Below are 13518 nucleotides of genomic sequence, written 5' to 3' on the forward strand. Positions count from 1 at the left end.
ATATGTGCAACACTAGTTGACCCTACAGCTATAGATTAGCTGGAAAAATTAAAGAGTTAGTTACGTAGCTTTTCGAAAACACCTTTGGCAAAGACAAAGCTCGCGCATCCGTGTTTTTCAATCTCTTTCTTATAAACAGAGGACGGAGCTCTATGATCTTCATACACAAGTATGTCAAACACCTGAATTTGTACATGCTTGTCAAACAATTGCGTCTGTTAAAAGCGTCGATCTCGAGAAAGAGAATAGTTGTGAGTAAGTAAAGTACGTAATTTGCTTTCAAGAAGCGTGACTTCATGCTTGCATGGTCGGATTTGAATCTTAATATTTACAATTGAGAAGCATGACTACTCATGGTAACATTGCTAGACGTACAGTGTAACCTAGAGGCGTAAATGCATGTGTTTTGCTACTGCAGATGTGATCAATTTTACAGATAGTATACTGAATTAAGCTGAATTCTCTAATATTTAGTTAAAAAGATGTTTCGAGGTTTGCTACGTCTTCGTCTAGCCGTTATTTGTAGTCTTCAAATTCTATTTCCGATGTGTATACGTCTAGGCGGAATGAGTACGTTGGTGAGATGCATGTGTAGATGGAGTGTAGATAGTGCCGTGAATGCGAACTAGGAGTGGCGAGTGGACGTGTGAGTGGGCAGATACTCGTCTATGAGAATAGATGCGCATGTGTTAAGCTGGAATTATTGGAGTGTCAGTGCATTACAGAAACTCGCAGTACACTATCTTAAATTCAAATGTGCAGCCATGGGAGTAAACAAGAATGTGAGTGTTTGCATCGATATGCGCAAACATACACGTTGTTCAACTTTATCCATTATAATCACAATATGCTAACGATATTAATGAGCAGTTTTGAGACAACGATGTGTAGATTATCGCGTCCAATAACACTCCAAGTCAGTCAATTAATTGATGTCCTCACGTGCAGCAACAGTGTAAATACACAGACTCTTTGGCAAGAGTGTTAGTACAGTGTTGCTAGAGGAGCTAGCAATAATGGTAAGCTTAGATGACTGTGATAAATTTTCTCTTTTTAACAGTGGGTAGTCTTTCCTCTTAATGTCCAAGCAGGTGCTTACCAAGTTTTGCTCTCTGTTGGCAGTGCTTTGTATTTCTTTCTTTGTTTTTTGTTGTGAGGTAAAAGTACGTTGCACTTCACGTTGCTAGACTTGATTGTCTTGATTGATTTTGTGTTCGTACAGGGTAAGACTTATGCCGAGCCTATCCGCAGTCGTCGCCAGCAAGAAGAAAAGGGTATGAACTTACAATTATATTATTGAATGACAATAAATGAGCTAAACGTAATCTAAGACGATGTAAGACACCTAAATGACACTTTGCAGGTGTATGCTTTAATGTTCTCAACTGTGACTATAAGAAAGGCAAACTTATCACTGACTCTCTAATATCATTTGACGAGTGCTGTAACGTGAGCGACGGCAATTCGTGGGCCCTGTCTAATGGTACATGCGGAAACTGCAATGGTGAGATTCTTGTCTAGTTTGAGATAAAATTGGACTCTTTAAACTTGACGAAATTCATTGTTGTCACGAACCAGACTCACGGCAAACTGTATTTGCAGATGTAGCAGCATCTCCAATACCTGCTCTCGGTTACATTTCGAATTGGACTTCTTGGAGTGTTTGTTCTCACACATGCGGCACTTCCGGAGTCAGAACCAGAAAGGAAATCTGCGATCCTGAGGACAAACTTGCAATTTGCTCCGAGCAGAATGAAGCTTGCAATCGAAACGTCAGCTGTCCAGGTACATGCAAATTTCCAAGTACCGCACCTGCGCGTTAGCTAATATTGTAAACTGCTTGTGTATTCCGCGATTTGATCATTTTGTCTTACACGCTTGCTTATTGCAGTAAACTTTACGGTTATGTATGTATACTCTTTGATTACTGCATTCGTGTAGTTGATGGACAATGGGGAAGCTGGGGTAACTGGTCGGTGTGTTCTGAGACGTGTGAACAGTCAAGACAAAGATCCTGTAACAACCCAGAACCAGACATTAAAGGAAAAGACTGTGTCGGTGTAGCAAACGAGAGGACTACGTGCGAAAGAAATTCTTCTTGTCTAGGTAGTTTCTTTTACGAATCATCAGCGAATTATTATTTATTCACTCTTTGCAGCATCAGGCCTAGAAACAGAATCTCCAACATATGCTTTCGATTACTTTACACAATCCATTACTATTCCAGAACTAGGAACAGAATCCCCTCTCTATGACTTTTCAGCATCAGGCCTAGAAACAGAACCCTCAACAGGTGCTGTCGATTACATCACTGATTGGGCTTCTTGGAGTGTTTGTTCTCACACATGCGGCCTTACCGGAGTCAGAACTAGAAAGAAAATATGCGGGTCTAAAGGCAAACTTGCATTTTGCTCCAAGGAATATGAAGATTGCAATCGGAACGTCAGCTGTCCAGGTATATCTCTACGTACTGCATGCATGTGTGCGTATAAGCTAATTTTTAGAACTGATTGTGCATTCGTGATTGGACTATTCTGTCTTGCAAGCTTGCCCGTTTATAGTTTTTTTGTATGTACCATTTAATGCATTCGTATAGTTGATGGCCAATGGGGAAGCTGGAATAACTGGTCGACGTGTTCTGACACGTGTAAACAGTCAAGACAAAGATCTTGTGACAACCCAAAACCAGCCAGTAACGGAAAAGACTGTGTCGGTGTGGCGAGTGAGACAACTACGTGCGAAAGAAACCCTCCTTGTCCAGGTAGTTTATTCTACTAGCAATTCGCAATGTTGTATATGCATTCTCGTTTTTGTTTTGTTTTGCCAGTTCACGGTAAATGGACTGAATGGATTGAACATCCGTGTTCAAAATCATGCGAAGGCGGAATTCGCACTCTCACGCGACAGTGTGCTAACCCACCACCACAACACGGTGGCAATAACTGCGTTGGCCCAGGAATTAAAAATGAACAATGCAACACACAATGCTGTCCAGGTAAGGTATCCGATAGTAAAAAATTATAACGGCAACGAGTCAAGTCATTGAAGAGTATTGGTTTAGTACATGGCCAATGGAGTCAATATGCGAGCTGGTCACAGTGTAGTGTAACGTGTGGATCAGGCGGGCGACATCGAAATAGGAAAGGCGACAATCCTCCACCGTCGTGCAACGGACGCAATTGCAGTGGGTTTGCAATAAACGAAGAAGACTGCGCACTTCTTGATTGCCCTGGTGTGGTATAATTAAGTTAACATGCTTGTCAGACGTATATATTTTTTATTTTTTGGTCAATTATGTTTGTTGTTATAGTGGACGGGGATTGGAGTGCCTGGTCAGTTAGCAAACTTTGTTCTCAATCTTGTGGAAGGGGTAGTCAGCTCCAGTTTCGCAAGTGTGATAAGCCAAGTCCTAGTGATGGAGGTGCAGTGATGGAGGTGCAGACTGTCCCGGATTTGAAGTGCAAACTGTACCGTGCAATGAACAACTTTGCCCTGGTATTGATGCAAATAGTAAGCGCAACAAATATCCAACATAGACGGTCTTGTGCTTTGTAATTATCTAGTTGATGGAATATGGAGCGTTTGGAGCTCATGGAGTGCTTCATGTCCTGATTGTGGTATGGGTTATCACAAAAATCGTACTAGAAAGTGTGACGATCCTCCTCGATCAACGGTGGATGGAACTCTTGGACGGACTTTACGGATTGTCCAAAATCATGTGGAGGCTCGCGATACTTGAGAACAAGAAAATGCGACAGTCCACCACCGAATCATGGTGGCCTTCCCTGTTCAGGTGATGATCGCGAATCTAAGCCGTGCAACACTCGTCAATGTCCAGGTGATTATAATCAATGACAATTATTTTACATATCTTTAAAATTGTGTTAATAAATGCTGACGCTAAGTGAATGGTGGTTGGAGCTACTGGACGGAATGGAGTCACTGCTCTACAACATGTGACAGAGGAGGACGAAATCGTTCACACGTATGTAACAATCCTGAACCGAGGTATAACGGAACCGAGTGCCCGGGCCCAGCAACAGAATGGCAACCTTGCCCTGGTCCAAGAGATTGCCCAAGTAAGAGATTCACAACATACTCCTTGTGAGAGCGATTGTAATATTGAGACGTTTGCTATAGTGGACGGTAGATGGAGTCCGTGGTCAGCGTTTTCTCCTTGCACAAAAAGTTTTGAGGGTGGCACAAAATAACGTTTTCGTGAATGCAATAATCCCCAACCTCGTCATGGTGGTTCTTACTGTAGTGGAGTAGCTCGAGACACTTATGAATGCAACAAACAACCGTGCTCTGGTACGTGCTGGAAATCTTTGTAGTGTTTTGGTAAAGAACAAGCCAAATGTATTTTCTCGTTGTCTATGTTTGAAAAGTCAATGGAGGGTGAACGTGGTGGAGTATATGGTCTTCCTGTTTATTGACATGTGAAAGAGGTAAACAGAACAGAACCAGGCAATGCACCAATCCCCTTCCAAGATACGAAGGACTTGGTTGTCCAGGTTTGTAAACATGTAGCGCGAACACACACACACACACACACACACACACACACACACACACACACACACACACACACACACACACACACACACACACACACACACACACACACACACGAGAGCGAGACTACTTCTACACGTATTTGCAACTAAACGCGTATATTATAATACACACTATTTGCAGCAACGTGACGGTCATTGCTGTTTTGCGTCATTTGTATTGTGATAGGCCCAAACGTGGATATTCAAGAATGCGCCTATGTAAACTGTCCAGGTTTGATTGTGCCTAAAATGTATTTTAGCTAACGTTACGAAGACCTACTAGTTTCTTAATGTATAGTTAACGGCAACTGGGGAAACTGGAACGCGTGGAGTGACTGTAGTAAGAGTTGTAAAGGCGGAAGACGTTCTCGAACTAAATCTTGCAACAATCCCGCACCCAACTTCGGTGGTAAATCGTGTGATGATCCGTCTACTGCACTGGAGGAAGAGCCGTGCAATACACAGAAATGCCCAGGTTTGTTTGACAAACGACACACTCTAGATTTCAAACAATAGGCGTTTTGTTGAAAATATGCAAGTAAACAGAAAATTAATTGAAATGTTACGTTTCATTTACTATAGTGCACGGTCACTGCGGTACGCTGTGTGAGTGGATGCCTTCTTGCATTCAAGACAATTGTGAAGACTCAATTCAGAAACGGAGAAGAGAATGCGACTCACCAGCTCCTGCCTATAACGGGCGTCTTTGCTCCGGAAATGATACAGACACAAGACCCTGTGGTGGTTTGTTGTGTCCAGGTAAAATAGACGAGCTTTACTTTGTTATCATTAGCCTAAGTGTTTTACTTTGTTATTATCTAGTGAACGGCAGTAGGAGTGAATGGAGTAGTTATACGCAATGCACGAAAACGTGCGGTGGAGGTCAGCAAACAAAATTCAGACGCTGCGATAATCCTAGGCCTTGGAACAATGGTCGCTACTGCATCGGTCACGATATCGAAACAATCAGTTGCAACAAAGAATGCTGTGCCGTTGACGGTGGATGGTCGAATTGGAATTCGTGGACAGATTGCAACCTGGCCTGCAGAAGCTACGATGGTGAAAGAGGAATGGAAATGAGACGACGGAAATGCTCTGATCCCCGTCCGTATTGTAAAGGAAAAAAGTGTCTGGGTGAAAAGTCGAAGCACGTCTTTGTATCGCACCTAGATGCCCAGGTAAGGCATGGTCTCACCGCATGGTCTCATCGCATGGTCTCATCGCCTCATCGCATGGTCTCATCGGATTGTCTCATTGCATGGGCTCATTAAATGGTCTCAGTGCATGGTCTCATCGCATGGTCTCGTTGCATGGTTTCATCGCAAGGTCTTATCGCATTGGCTCATCACATGGTCTCATCGCCTCATCTCATTGTCTCACCGTCTCATCTCATTGTCTCATCGCCTCATCTCATTGTCTCACCGTCTCATCTCATTGTCTCATCGCCTCATCTCATTGTCTCACCGCCTCATCTCATTGTCTCATCGCCTCATCGCCTCATCGCCTCATCTCATTGTCCCATCGTTTCATCCCATCTCTCATCTCATGGTCTCATCGCATGATCTTATCGCCTCATCTCATTGTCTCATCGCCTCATCTCATTGCCTAATTTTGACAAAAATTGCACGCCATAGTATGGTACGTCTTCGGCTAGCCGTTATTTGTAGCCTTCGAATTCTATTTCCAGTCGTAAATTTCCGATGTGTGGTTCTACACCGAATGAGTACGTCATTGAGATGCATGTGTAGACGGAGTGTAGATAGTGCCGTGAATGCGAACTAGAAGTGGCGAATGGGTGTGTGAGAGTGGGCAGATACTTGTATAGAAGAATAGATGCGCATGTGTTGAGCTGGAATTATTGGAGTGTCAGTGCAGTACAGAAACTCGCAGTACACTATCTCAAATTCAGACGTGCAGCCATGGGAGTAAGCAAGAAAGTGGGTGTTAGAATCGATGTGCGCAAGAATACACGTTGATTAGCATTATCCATTATAATCACAATATGCTAACGATATTGTGGGCCGTTTTGAGAGAACAATGTTTACAATATCGTGTCAGATAACACTCCAAGTCAGTTAATTAATTGATGTCCTTACGTGCAGCAACAGTGTAAATACAGACTCCTTGGCAAAAGTGTTAGTACAGAGCTGGTAGAGGAGCTAGCAATAATGGTAAGCTTAGATGACTGCTATGAATTTTCTCTTTTTAACAGTGGGTAGTATTTCCTCTTATTACCCAAGCAGGTGCTTACCAAGTTTTGCTCTCTGTTGGCAGTGCTTTGTATTTGTTTCTTTGTTCTTTGTTGTGAGGTAAAAGTAAGTTTCACTACCCGTTGCACTACACGTTGCTAGACTTCATTGTCTTATTGATTTTGTGCGCGTACAGGGCAATATTCATGCCGAGCCAATCCGCAGTCGTCGCCAGCAAGAAGAAATGGGTATGAACTTAGAATTATATCATTGGATGACAATAAATGAGCTAAACGTAATCTAAGACGATATCAGACACCTAAATGACACTTTTCAGGTATATGCTTTAATGTTCTCAACTGTGACTATGCGAAAGGCAACTTTACATCTGCCTCTCTGATATCATTTGACGAGTGCTGTAACGTGAGCGACGGCAATTCGTGGGGGGCTCTGTCTAATGGTACATGCGGAAACTGCAGTGGTGAGATTCTTGTCTAGTTTGAGATAAGATTAGACTCTTTAAAGTTGACGTAATTCATTGTTGTCACGAACCAGACTCACGGCAAACTGTAGTTGCAGATGTAACAGAAGAAACTCCAATACCTACTCTCGATTACACTTCGTATTGGACCTCTTGGAGTGTTTGTTCTCACACATGCGGCACTTCTGGAGTCCGAACCAGAAAGGAAATCTGCGATCCTGAGGACAAACGTGCATTTTGCTCCGAGCAGAGTAAAGCTTGCAATCGAAACGTCAGCTGTCCAGGTACATGCAAATCTCCAAGTAACGCACCTGCGCGTTAGCTAATTTTGTAAACTTCTTGTGTAAGAAGACTGCACACTTCTTGATTGCCCTGGTATGGCATAATTATGTTAACATGCTTGTCAGACGTATGTAGCCTTTGTTTTTTTGTTCATGTTTGTTGCTATAGTGGACGGGGGTTGGAGTGCCTGGTCAGTTAGCAAATCTTGTACTCAATCTTGTGGAAGAGGTAGTCAGCTTCAGTTTCGCAAGTGTGATAAGCCAAGTCCTAGTGATGGAGGTGCAGATTGTCCCGGACTTGAAGTGCAAACTGTACCGTGCAATGAACAACTTTGTCCTGGTATTTTTGTTAGAAATAGGAAGCGCAACAAATATCTAAAATGGACGGTCTTTTGCTTTTGTAATTATCTAGTTGACGGAATATGGAGCGTTTGGAGTTCATGGAGTGCTTTATGTCCTGATTGTGGTATAGGTTACCACAAAAATCGTAGTCGAAAGTGTGACGATCCTCCTCCACAGAACGGTGGCCTTTTCTGCTCTGGACCAAGCTCCGAGACGATGTCGTGCTCAATTTCTAAATGTCCAGGTAACAGCGTACTGTCTTATAATGTTATGAGCACACTGTTGAGATCGTTCTTCTATTCTAACAGTCAACGGTGGATGGAGCTCTTGGACGGACTTTACGGATTGTCCAAAATCATGTGGAGGCTCGAGATACTTGAGAACAAGAAAATGCGACAGTCCACCACCGAAACATGGTGGCTTTCCCTGTTCAGGTGATGATCGCGAATCTAAGCCGTGCAACACTCGTCAATGTCCAGGTGATTATAAACCAATAACAATTATTTTACATATCCTTTTTAAATTGTGCTAATAAATGCTGACACTAAGTGAATGGTGGTTGGAGCTACTGGACGGAATGGAGTCACTGCTCTACAACGTGTGACAGAGGAGGACGAAATCGTTCACGCGTATGTAACGATCCTGAACCGAGGTATAATGGAACCGAGTGTCCGGGCTTAGCAACAGAATGGCAACCTTGCCCTGGTCCAAGAGATTGCCCAAGTAAAAGATTCACAGCATACTCCTTGTGAGAGCGATTGTAATATTGAAACGTTTTCTATAGTGGACGGTAGATGGAGTCCGTGGTCAGCGTTTTCTTCTTGCACAAAAACTTGTGAGGGTGGCACAAAAGAACGTTTTCGTGAATGCAATAATCCCCAACCTCGTCATGGTGGTTCTTACTGTAGTGGAGTAGCTCGAGAAACTTCTGAATGCAACAAACAACCGTGCCCTGGTAGGTGCTGGAAATCTCTGTAGTGTTTTGGTAAAGAACAAGCCAAATGTATTTTCTCGTTGTCTATGTTTGAAAAGTCAATGGAGGGTGGACGTGGTGGAGTATATGGTCTTCCTGTTCATTGACATGTGAAGGAGGTAAACAGAACAGAACCAGGCAATGCACCAATCCCCTTCCAAGATACGGAGGACTTGGTTGTCCAGGTTTGTAAACATGTAGCGCAAACAAACACACACACACACACACACACACACACACACACACACACACACACACACACACACACACACACACACACGAGAGCAAGACTACTTCTACACGTATTTGCAACTAAACGCGTATAAGATAATTACTCTATTTGCAGCAACGTGACGGTCATTGCTGTGTTTGCGTCATTTGTGTTGTAATAGGCCCAAACGTGGATATTCAAGAATGCGCCTATGTAAACTGTCCAGGTTTGATTGTGCCTAAAATGTATTTTAGCTAACGTTTCGAAGACCTACTAGTTTTCTTATAATGCATAGTTAACGGCAACTGGGGAAACTGGAACGCGTGGAGTGACTGTAGTGAAAGTTGTAAAGGCGGAAGACGTTCTCGAACTAGATCTTGCAACAATCCCGCACCCAATTTCGGTGGTAAATCGTGTGATGATCCGTCTACTGCAGCGGAGGAAGAGCCGTGCAATACACAGAAATGCCCAGGTATATATTTTCGAGAAACGACACACTCTAGATTTCAAACAATAGGCGTTTTGTTGAAAATGTACAGTGAACAGAAAATTAATTGAAATGTTACGTTTCATTTACTATAGTGCACGGTCACTGGGGTACATGGGGTGAGTGGATGCCTTCTTGCATTCAAGAAAATTGTGAAGACTCAATTCAGAAACGGAGAAGAGAATGCGACTCACCAGTTCCTGCCTATAACGGGCGTCTTTGCTCCGGAAATGGCACAGATACGAGACCCTGTGGTGGTTTGTTGTGTCCAGGTAAAGTAGACGAGTTTTACTTTGTTATCATTAACCTAACGGTTTTTCTTTGTTATCATCTAGTAAACGGCAGTTGGAGTGAATGGAGTAATTTTACGCAATGCACGAAAACGTGCGGTGGAGGTCAGCAAACAAAATTCAGACGCTGCGATAATCCTAGGCCTTGGAACAATGGTCGCTACTGCGTTGGTCACGATATCGAAACAATCAGTTGCAACAAAGAATGCTGTGCCGTTGACGGTGGATGGTCGAATTGGAATTCTTGGACAGTTTGCGACTTGGCCTGCAGAAGCTACGATGGTGAAAGAGGAATGGAAATGAGACGCCGGAAATGCTCGAATCCCCGTCCGTATTGTAAAGGAAAGAAGTGTCCGGGTGAAAAAGTCGAAGCACGCCTTTGTATCGCACCTAGATGCCCGAGTGAGTCGAAAATGCTGTTTTTATTATTCGTGTTTTTGAGTGTTTTGTATAGTAAACGGTAGTTGGAGTAGCTGGTCGCATTGGTCGGTTTGTTCAGTAACTTGTGAGGGCGGCACTCGTTTCCGAAATCGACTCTGTACTAACCCAACACCCCAGTTTGGAGGCTCAAGCTGTTCAGGAAATGTTGTGGAAAACGAGAAATGCAATGACGTTTGCTGTCCAGGTAACACTACAATTGATTTTTGAACGTGGCTAGCACGTTATATATGCTTTTGTCGGAGCAAATTCTCTAAGCACGTGTGTGGTGTGTATTTATTTGTGCTTTAATACGTCCTTTTAACACAGTATAAAGTATATACAAGGACCGTAGTATTGTTTGTTTATTTACAGTTGACGGTGGCTGGAACCTTTGGACTTTGTGGTCTTCATGCTCAACGTCGTGTAGTTATGGAACAAGCACTAGAGAGAGAGAATGCAACAGTCCGTCACCAAGCTGTGGTGGTAGTTCGTGCAGCGGATCTTTAAAATTGACAAAATCGTGCTACGCTGGTTGTTGCCCTTGTAAGTTTATATAACTATTTAACCAGTTTTCAATCTAATTCGACGCTTTAAACTTTGCTATTCGCTGTGAATTTGATATTTGTCAAAACAGTACGAGGTGGTTGGGGAAGTTGGTCGTCCTGGTCTTCATGCTCTGCTTGGTGCGGTTACGGAACAAGCTCTATTGGGAGAGAATGCAACAGTCCGTCACCGAGCTGTGGTGGTAGTTCGTGCAGCGGATCTTCAAGATCGACAAAATCGTGCTACGCTGGTTGTTGCCCTGGTAAGATTGACTGCTTAACTAGTTTGTGCAACTGTATAGTCGTGTTGATTTCTGCTCTGACCTTCTGTTGAAACAGTACGAGGTGGTTGGAGCAGCTGGTATTCGTGGTCGTCGTGCTCAACGTCGTGTAGTTATGGAAGTCGCACTAGACGAAGATCATGCAGCAGTCCGTCACCGCGCTGTGGCGGCAGTTCGTGCAGTGGATCTTCAGTAACCACAGGATCTTGCTACGCTGGCTGTTGTCCTGGTAAGTGCGCTTGCTCAATTAACTAGTTAATTTGCGCGTCATTTCTTGTCATTCGTTGCAACTTTTGTCAAATCAGTGCGAGGTGGTTGGGGAAGTTGGTCTTCATGGTCTTCGTGTTCAGCGCGATGTGGTTATGGACAACTCACTAGACAAAGATATTGCAACAATCCGTCAGCGAGCTGTGGCGGCAGTTCGTGCAGTGGAATTTCAAGATCTACAAAATCTTGTTACCTTCGCTGTTGTCCTGGTAAGTGTATACCCGCTCAGCCCATACAATCTAAAGTCGTGTTGTTTCTTGCCAACTCGTTGATCTTGTGTCGAATCAGTGAGAGGTGGTTGGGGAAGTTGGTCTTCATGGTCTTCGTGTTCAGCACGATGTGGTAATGGACAACTCACTAGACAAAGATATTGTAACAATCCGTCAGCGAGCTGTGGCGGCAGTTCGTGCAGTGGAGTTTCAAGATCTACAAAATCTTGTTACCTTCGCTGTTGTCCTGGTAAGTGTATCTGCTGTCTAACTGGTTATATTTGTCCTTGCCACTCATTAACCTTTGTCGAAACAGTTCACGGCGGATGGTCTGGTTGGTCGTCGTGGTCGACTTGTAGAGCTACGTGCGGTAAAAGTACGCGAATCAGGAGGCGCACATGTACTAATCCTTCTCCTTCGTGTGGTGGAAGCTGCAGCGGATTATCCTATTCGACTAAGTATTGCTGCAACAGTAAGTGTTTGCGTATCAAGTCTACAAGAATGGCGTATTTTATCTTATTAATTGATTATCTCTAGGGCAATGCTTCACGTACAGCAAGGCCAGCAAACAAGTTTCTTATAGTAGCTCCTATACTGTTTCGTGTGGATTCTGGTATTGGAGCACCTGCTACAGATATAGGTAAGCCCTGCTACTATAAATTTGTGACTATATTTAATATGCACGTATTTCAAATTACGTAGGACGAGGTATACAACCGGATACTATCCAAAATCCTCCGTTTCGAAATCTTGCTAACAGTCACGCAGCTGAATGACTGCTGACTTGGCTCGTGCATCACTGTGAGCACAAAAGACAAACAATTTATTGCAGTCTCTTCAATGATTGCATTTGTCGCGCTGCTGTAAATTGAAAGTGACGTAGTTGTTCTGTTGAAGAAAAAACTACACTCGATAAAGCCAGTTCATATGGTGTACTTCGCGATAAAGGCTCTTGACTATTACACGTATATGCAATTTGGTAGGCGAACTATGTATTTGCACACTTATTATTTGACACAAGTAATGTCAAGAGTGTGTTGATGCTAACAAATCTATTTGTTTACCTGCTAAATTGCAGACATAATTAGAAATTAAAATTTTAGACCTAAAAATATAAAGTGAGCAGCTTAATCCTGTACAGCTCAGTTGTGTTTGTAGCTCTGTTCGTCTAGAGCATCGGCCACCGCGCGTACGAATACAATTTTCCTGCTGTCGAACAAAAAACCGACACTAATGCATCTTGCGCAAGGTCCTGATAAAACTGACCTGCACTGTTGTGGTATAGTATTTTATTAGACAGAAGACTCGTCAAATGAAACCGTTTCTAAATATAATAAAATGTGCCTCACTATATCGAATTCCGAATGCCTATTTTCTACGGATATGATGACTAGCGAAACGTGGCGAATGTTTTTTTTTGTTTCAAGTGCTAATAGGCACAGCTCTCGAATGTTCCATTGTGCTCAAATAGACTGTTGCTGATGTCGCGGAGTATGTACAGATGACAGTCTGGAACCAGCTCGATGTCGACCGCCTGACGATCTGAAAGAACTTACTGCCTCCATGCGTAGCGCAGGCGATGAATTGTTTACCGTCTGAAAGTGTCAGCTTGTCTGTTTTACTAAGCGCTCGTATAACTTTAGTGTGTCAGAAAAAGCACATGCTTTTGCGCTAGACAGACTAGAAGCGTGACGCAATCCGAACAGATCAGCATAGTCACCATCCATCCAACCGACGAACCACATACATAGCTACGCAGAGTGAAAGCGGTTGAGCTGTTTAGTTTAAGAAGTCTTCTATATACCGATAGTATGCATTGCATGCAGTATCGGTATCGGCGCCGATACCGCGTATTTGAGCGGTACAGCAGTATCGGGCGGATTTCGGTAACTCGCGTGGGTCTATATCCCCTCAAAAGTTAATTAAAAATGACATGGTTCTAGACTGCGAACACGGTTGTCATGCATGACTTGTGTCCGTAGCATCTGG

At 43.4% G+C, this 13518-nt stretch overlaps 1 protein-coding gene across 1 annotated transcript; it reads left to right on the forward strand.

Annotated features, from left to right (window-relative positions):
* Window positions 1–1012: 1012 nt before the first annotated feature.
* LOC134184558 (SCO-spondin-like) lies at window positions 1013–12455 on the forward strand. The gene is made up of 29 exons (XM_062652290.1): window positions 1013–1019; window positions 1092–1157; window positions 1223–1274; window positions 1364–1504; window positions 1603–1785; window positions 1942–2106; window positions 2159–2455; window positions 2597–2761; window positions 2828–2995; window positions 3062–3232; window positions 7677–7847; window positions 7920–8093; window positions 8158–8328; window positions 8399–8572; window positions 8634–8804; window positions 8882–9007; window positions 9215–9259; window positions 9329–9505; window positions 9616–9792; window positions 9856–10212; window positions 10265–10435; window positions 10603–10773; window positions 10865–11035; window positions 11112–11282; window positions 11359–11529; window positions 11609–11779; window positions 11846–12001; window positions 12067–12169; window positions 12232–12455. The coding sequence occupies exons 1-29, from the start codon at window positions 1017–1019 to the stop codon at window positions 12284–12286; spliced, it is 4494 nt and encodes a 1497-aa protein (XP_062508274.1). The 5' UTR covers window positions 1013–1016; the 3' UTR covers window positions 12287–12455.
* Window positions 12456–13518: the final 1063 nt, after the last annotated feature.

Source organism: Corticium candelabrum, chromosome 1 (assembly GCF_963422355.1).
Source record: "Corticium candelabrum chromosome 1, ooCorCand1.1, whole genome shotgun sequence".
Classification (NCBI taxonomy): Eukaryota; Metazoa; Porifera; class Homoscleromorpha; order Homosclerophorida; family Plakinidae; genus Corticium; species Corticium candelabrum.

Coding starts and splice junctions, on each gene's coding strand:
- LOC134184558 (XM_062652290.1), top strand. Junction 1,505..1,602: donor TACATGCGGAAACTGCAATG/GTGAGATTCTTG, acceptor CTGTATTTGCAG/ATGTAGCAGCATCTCCAATA. Junction 10,436..10,602: donor CAATGACGTTTGCTGTCCAG/GTAACACTACAA, acceptor GTTTATTTACAG/TTGACGGTGGCTGGAACCTT.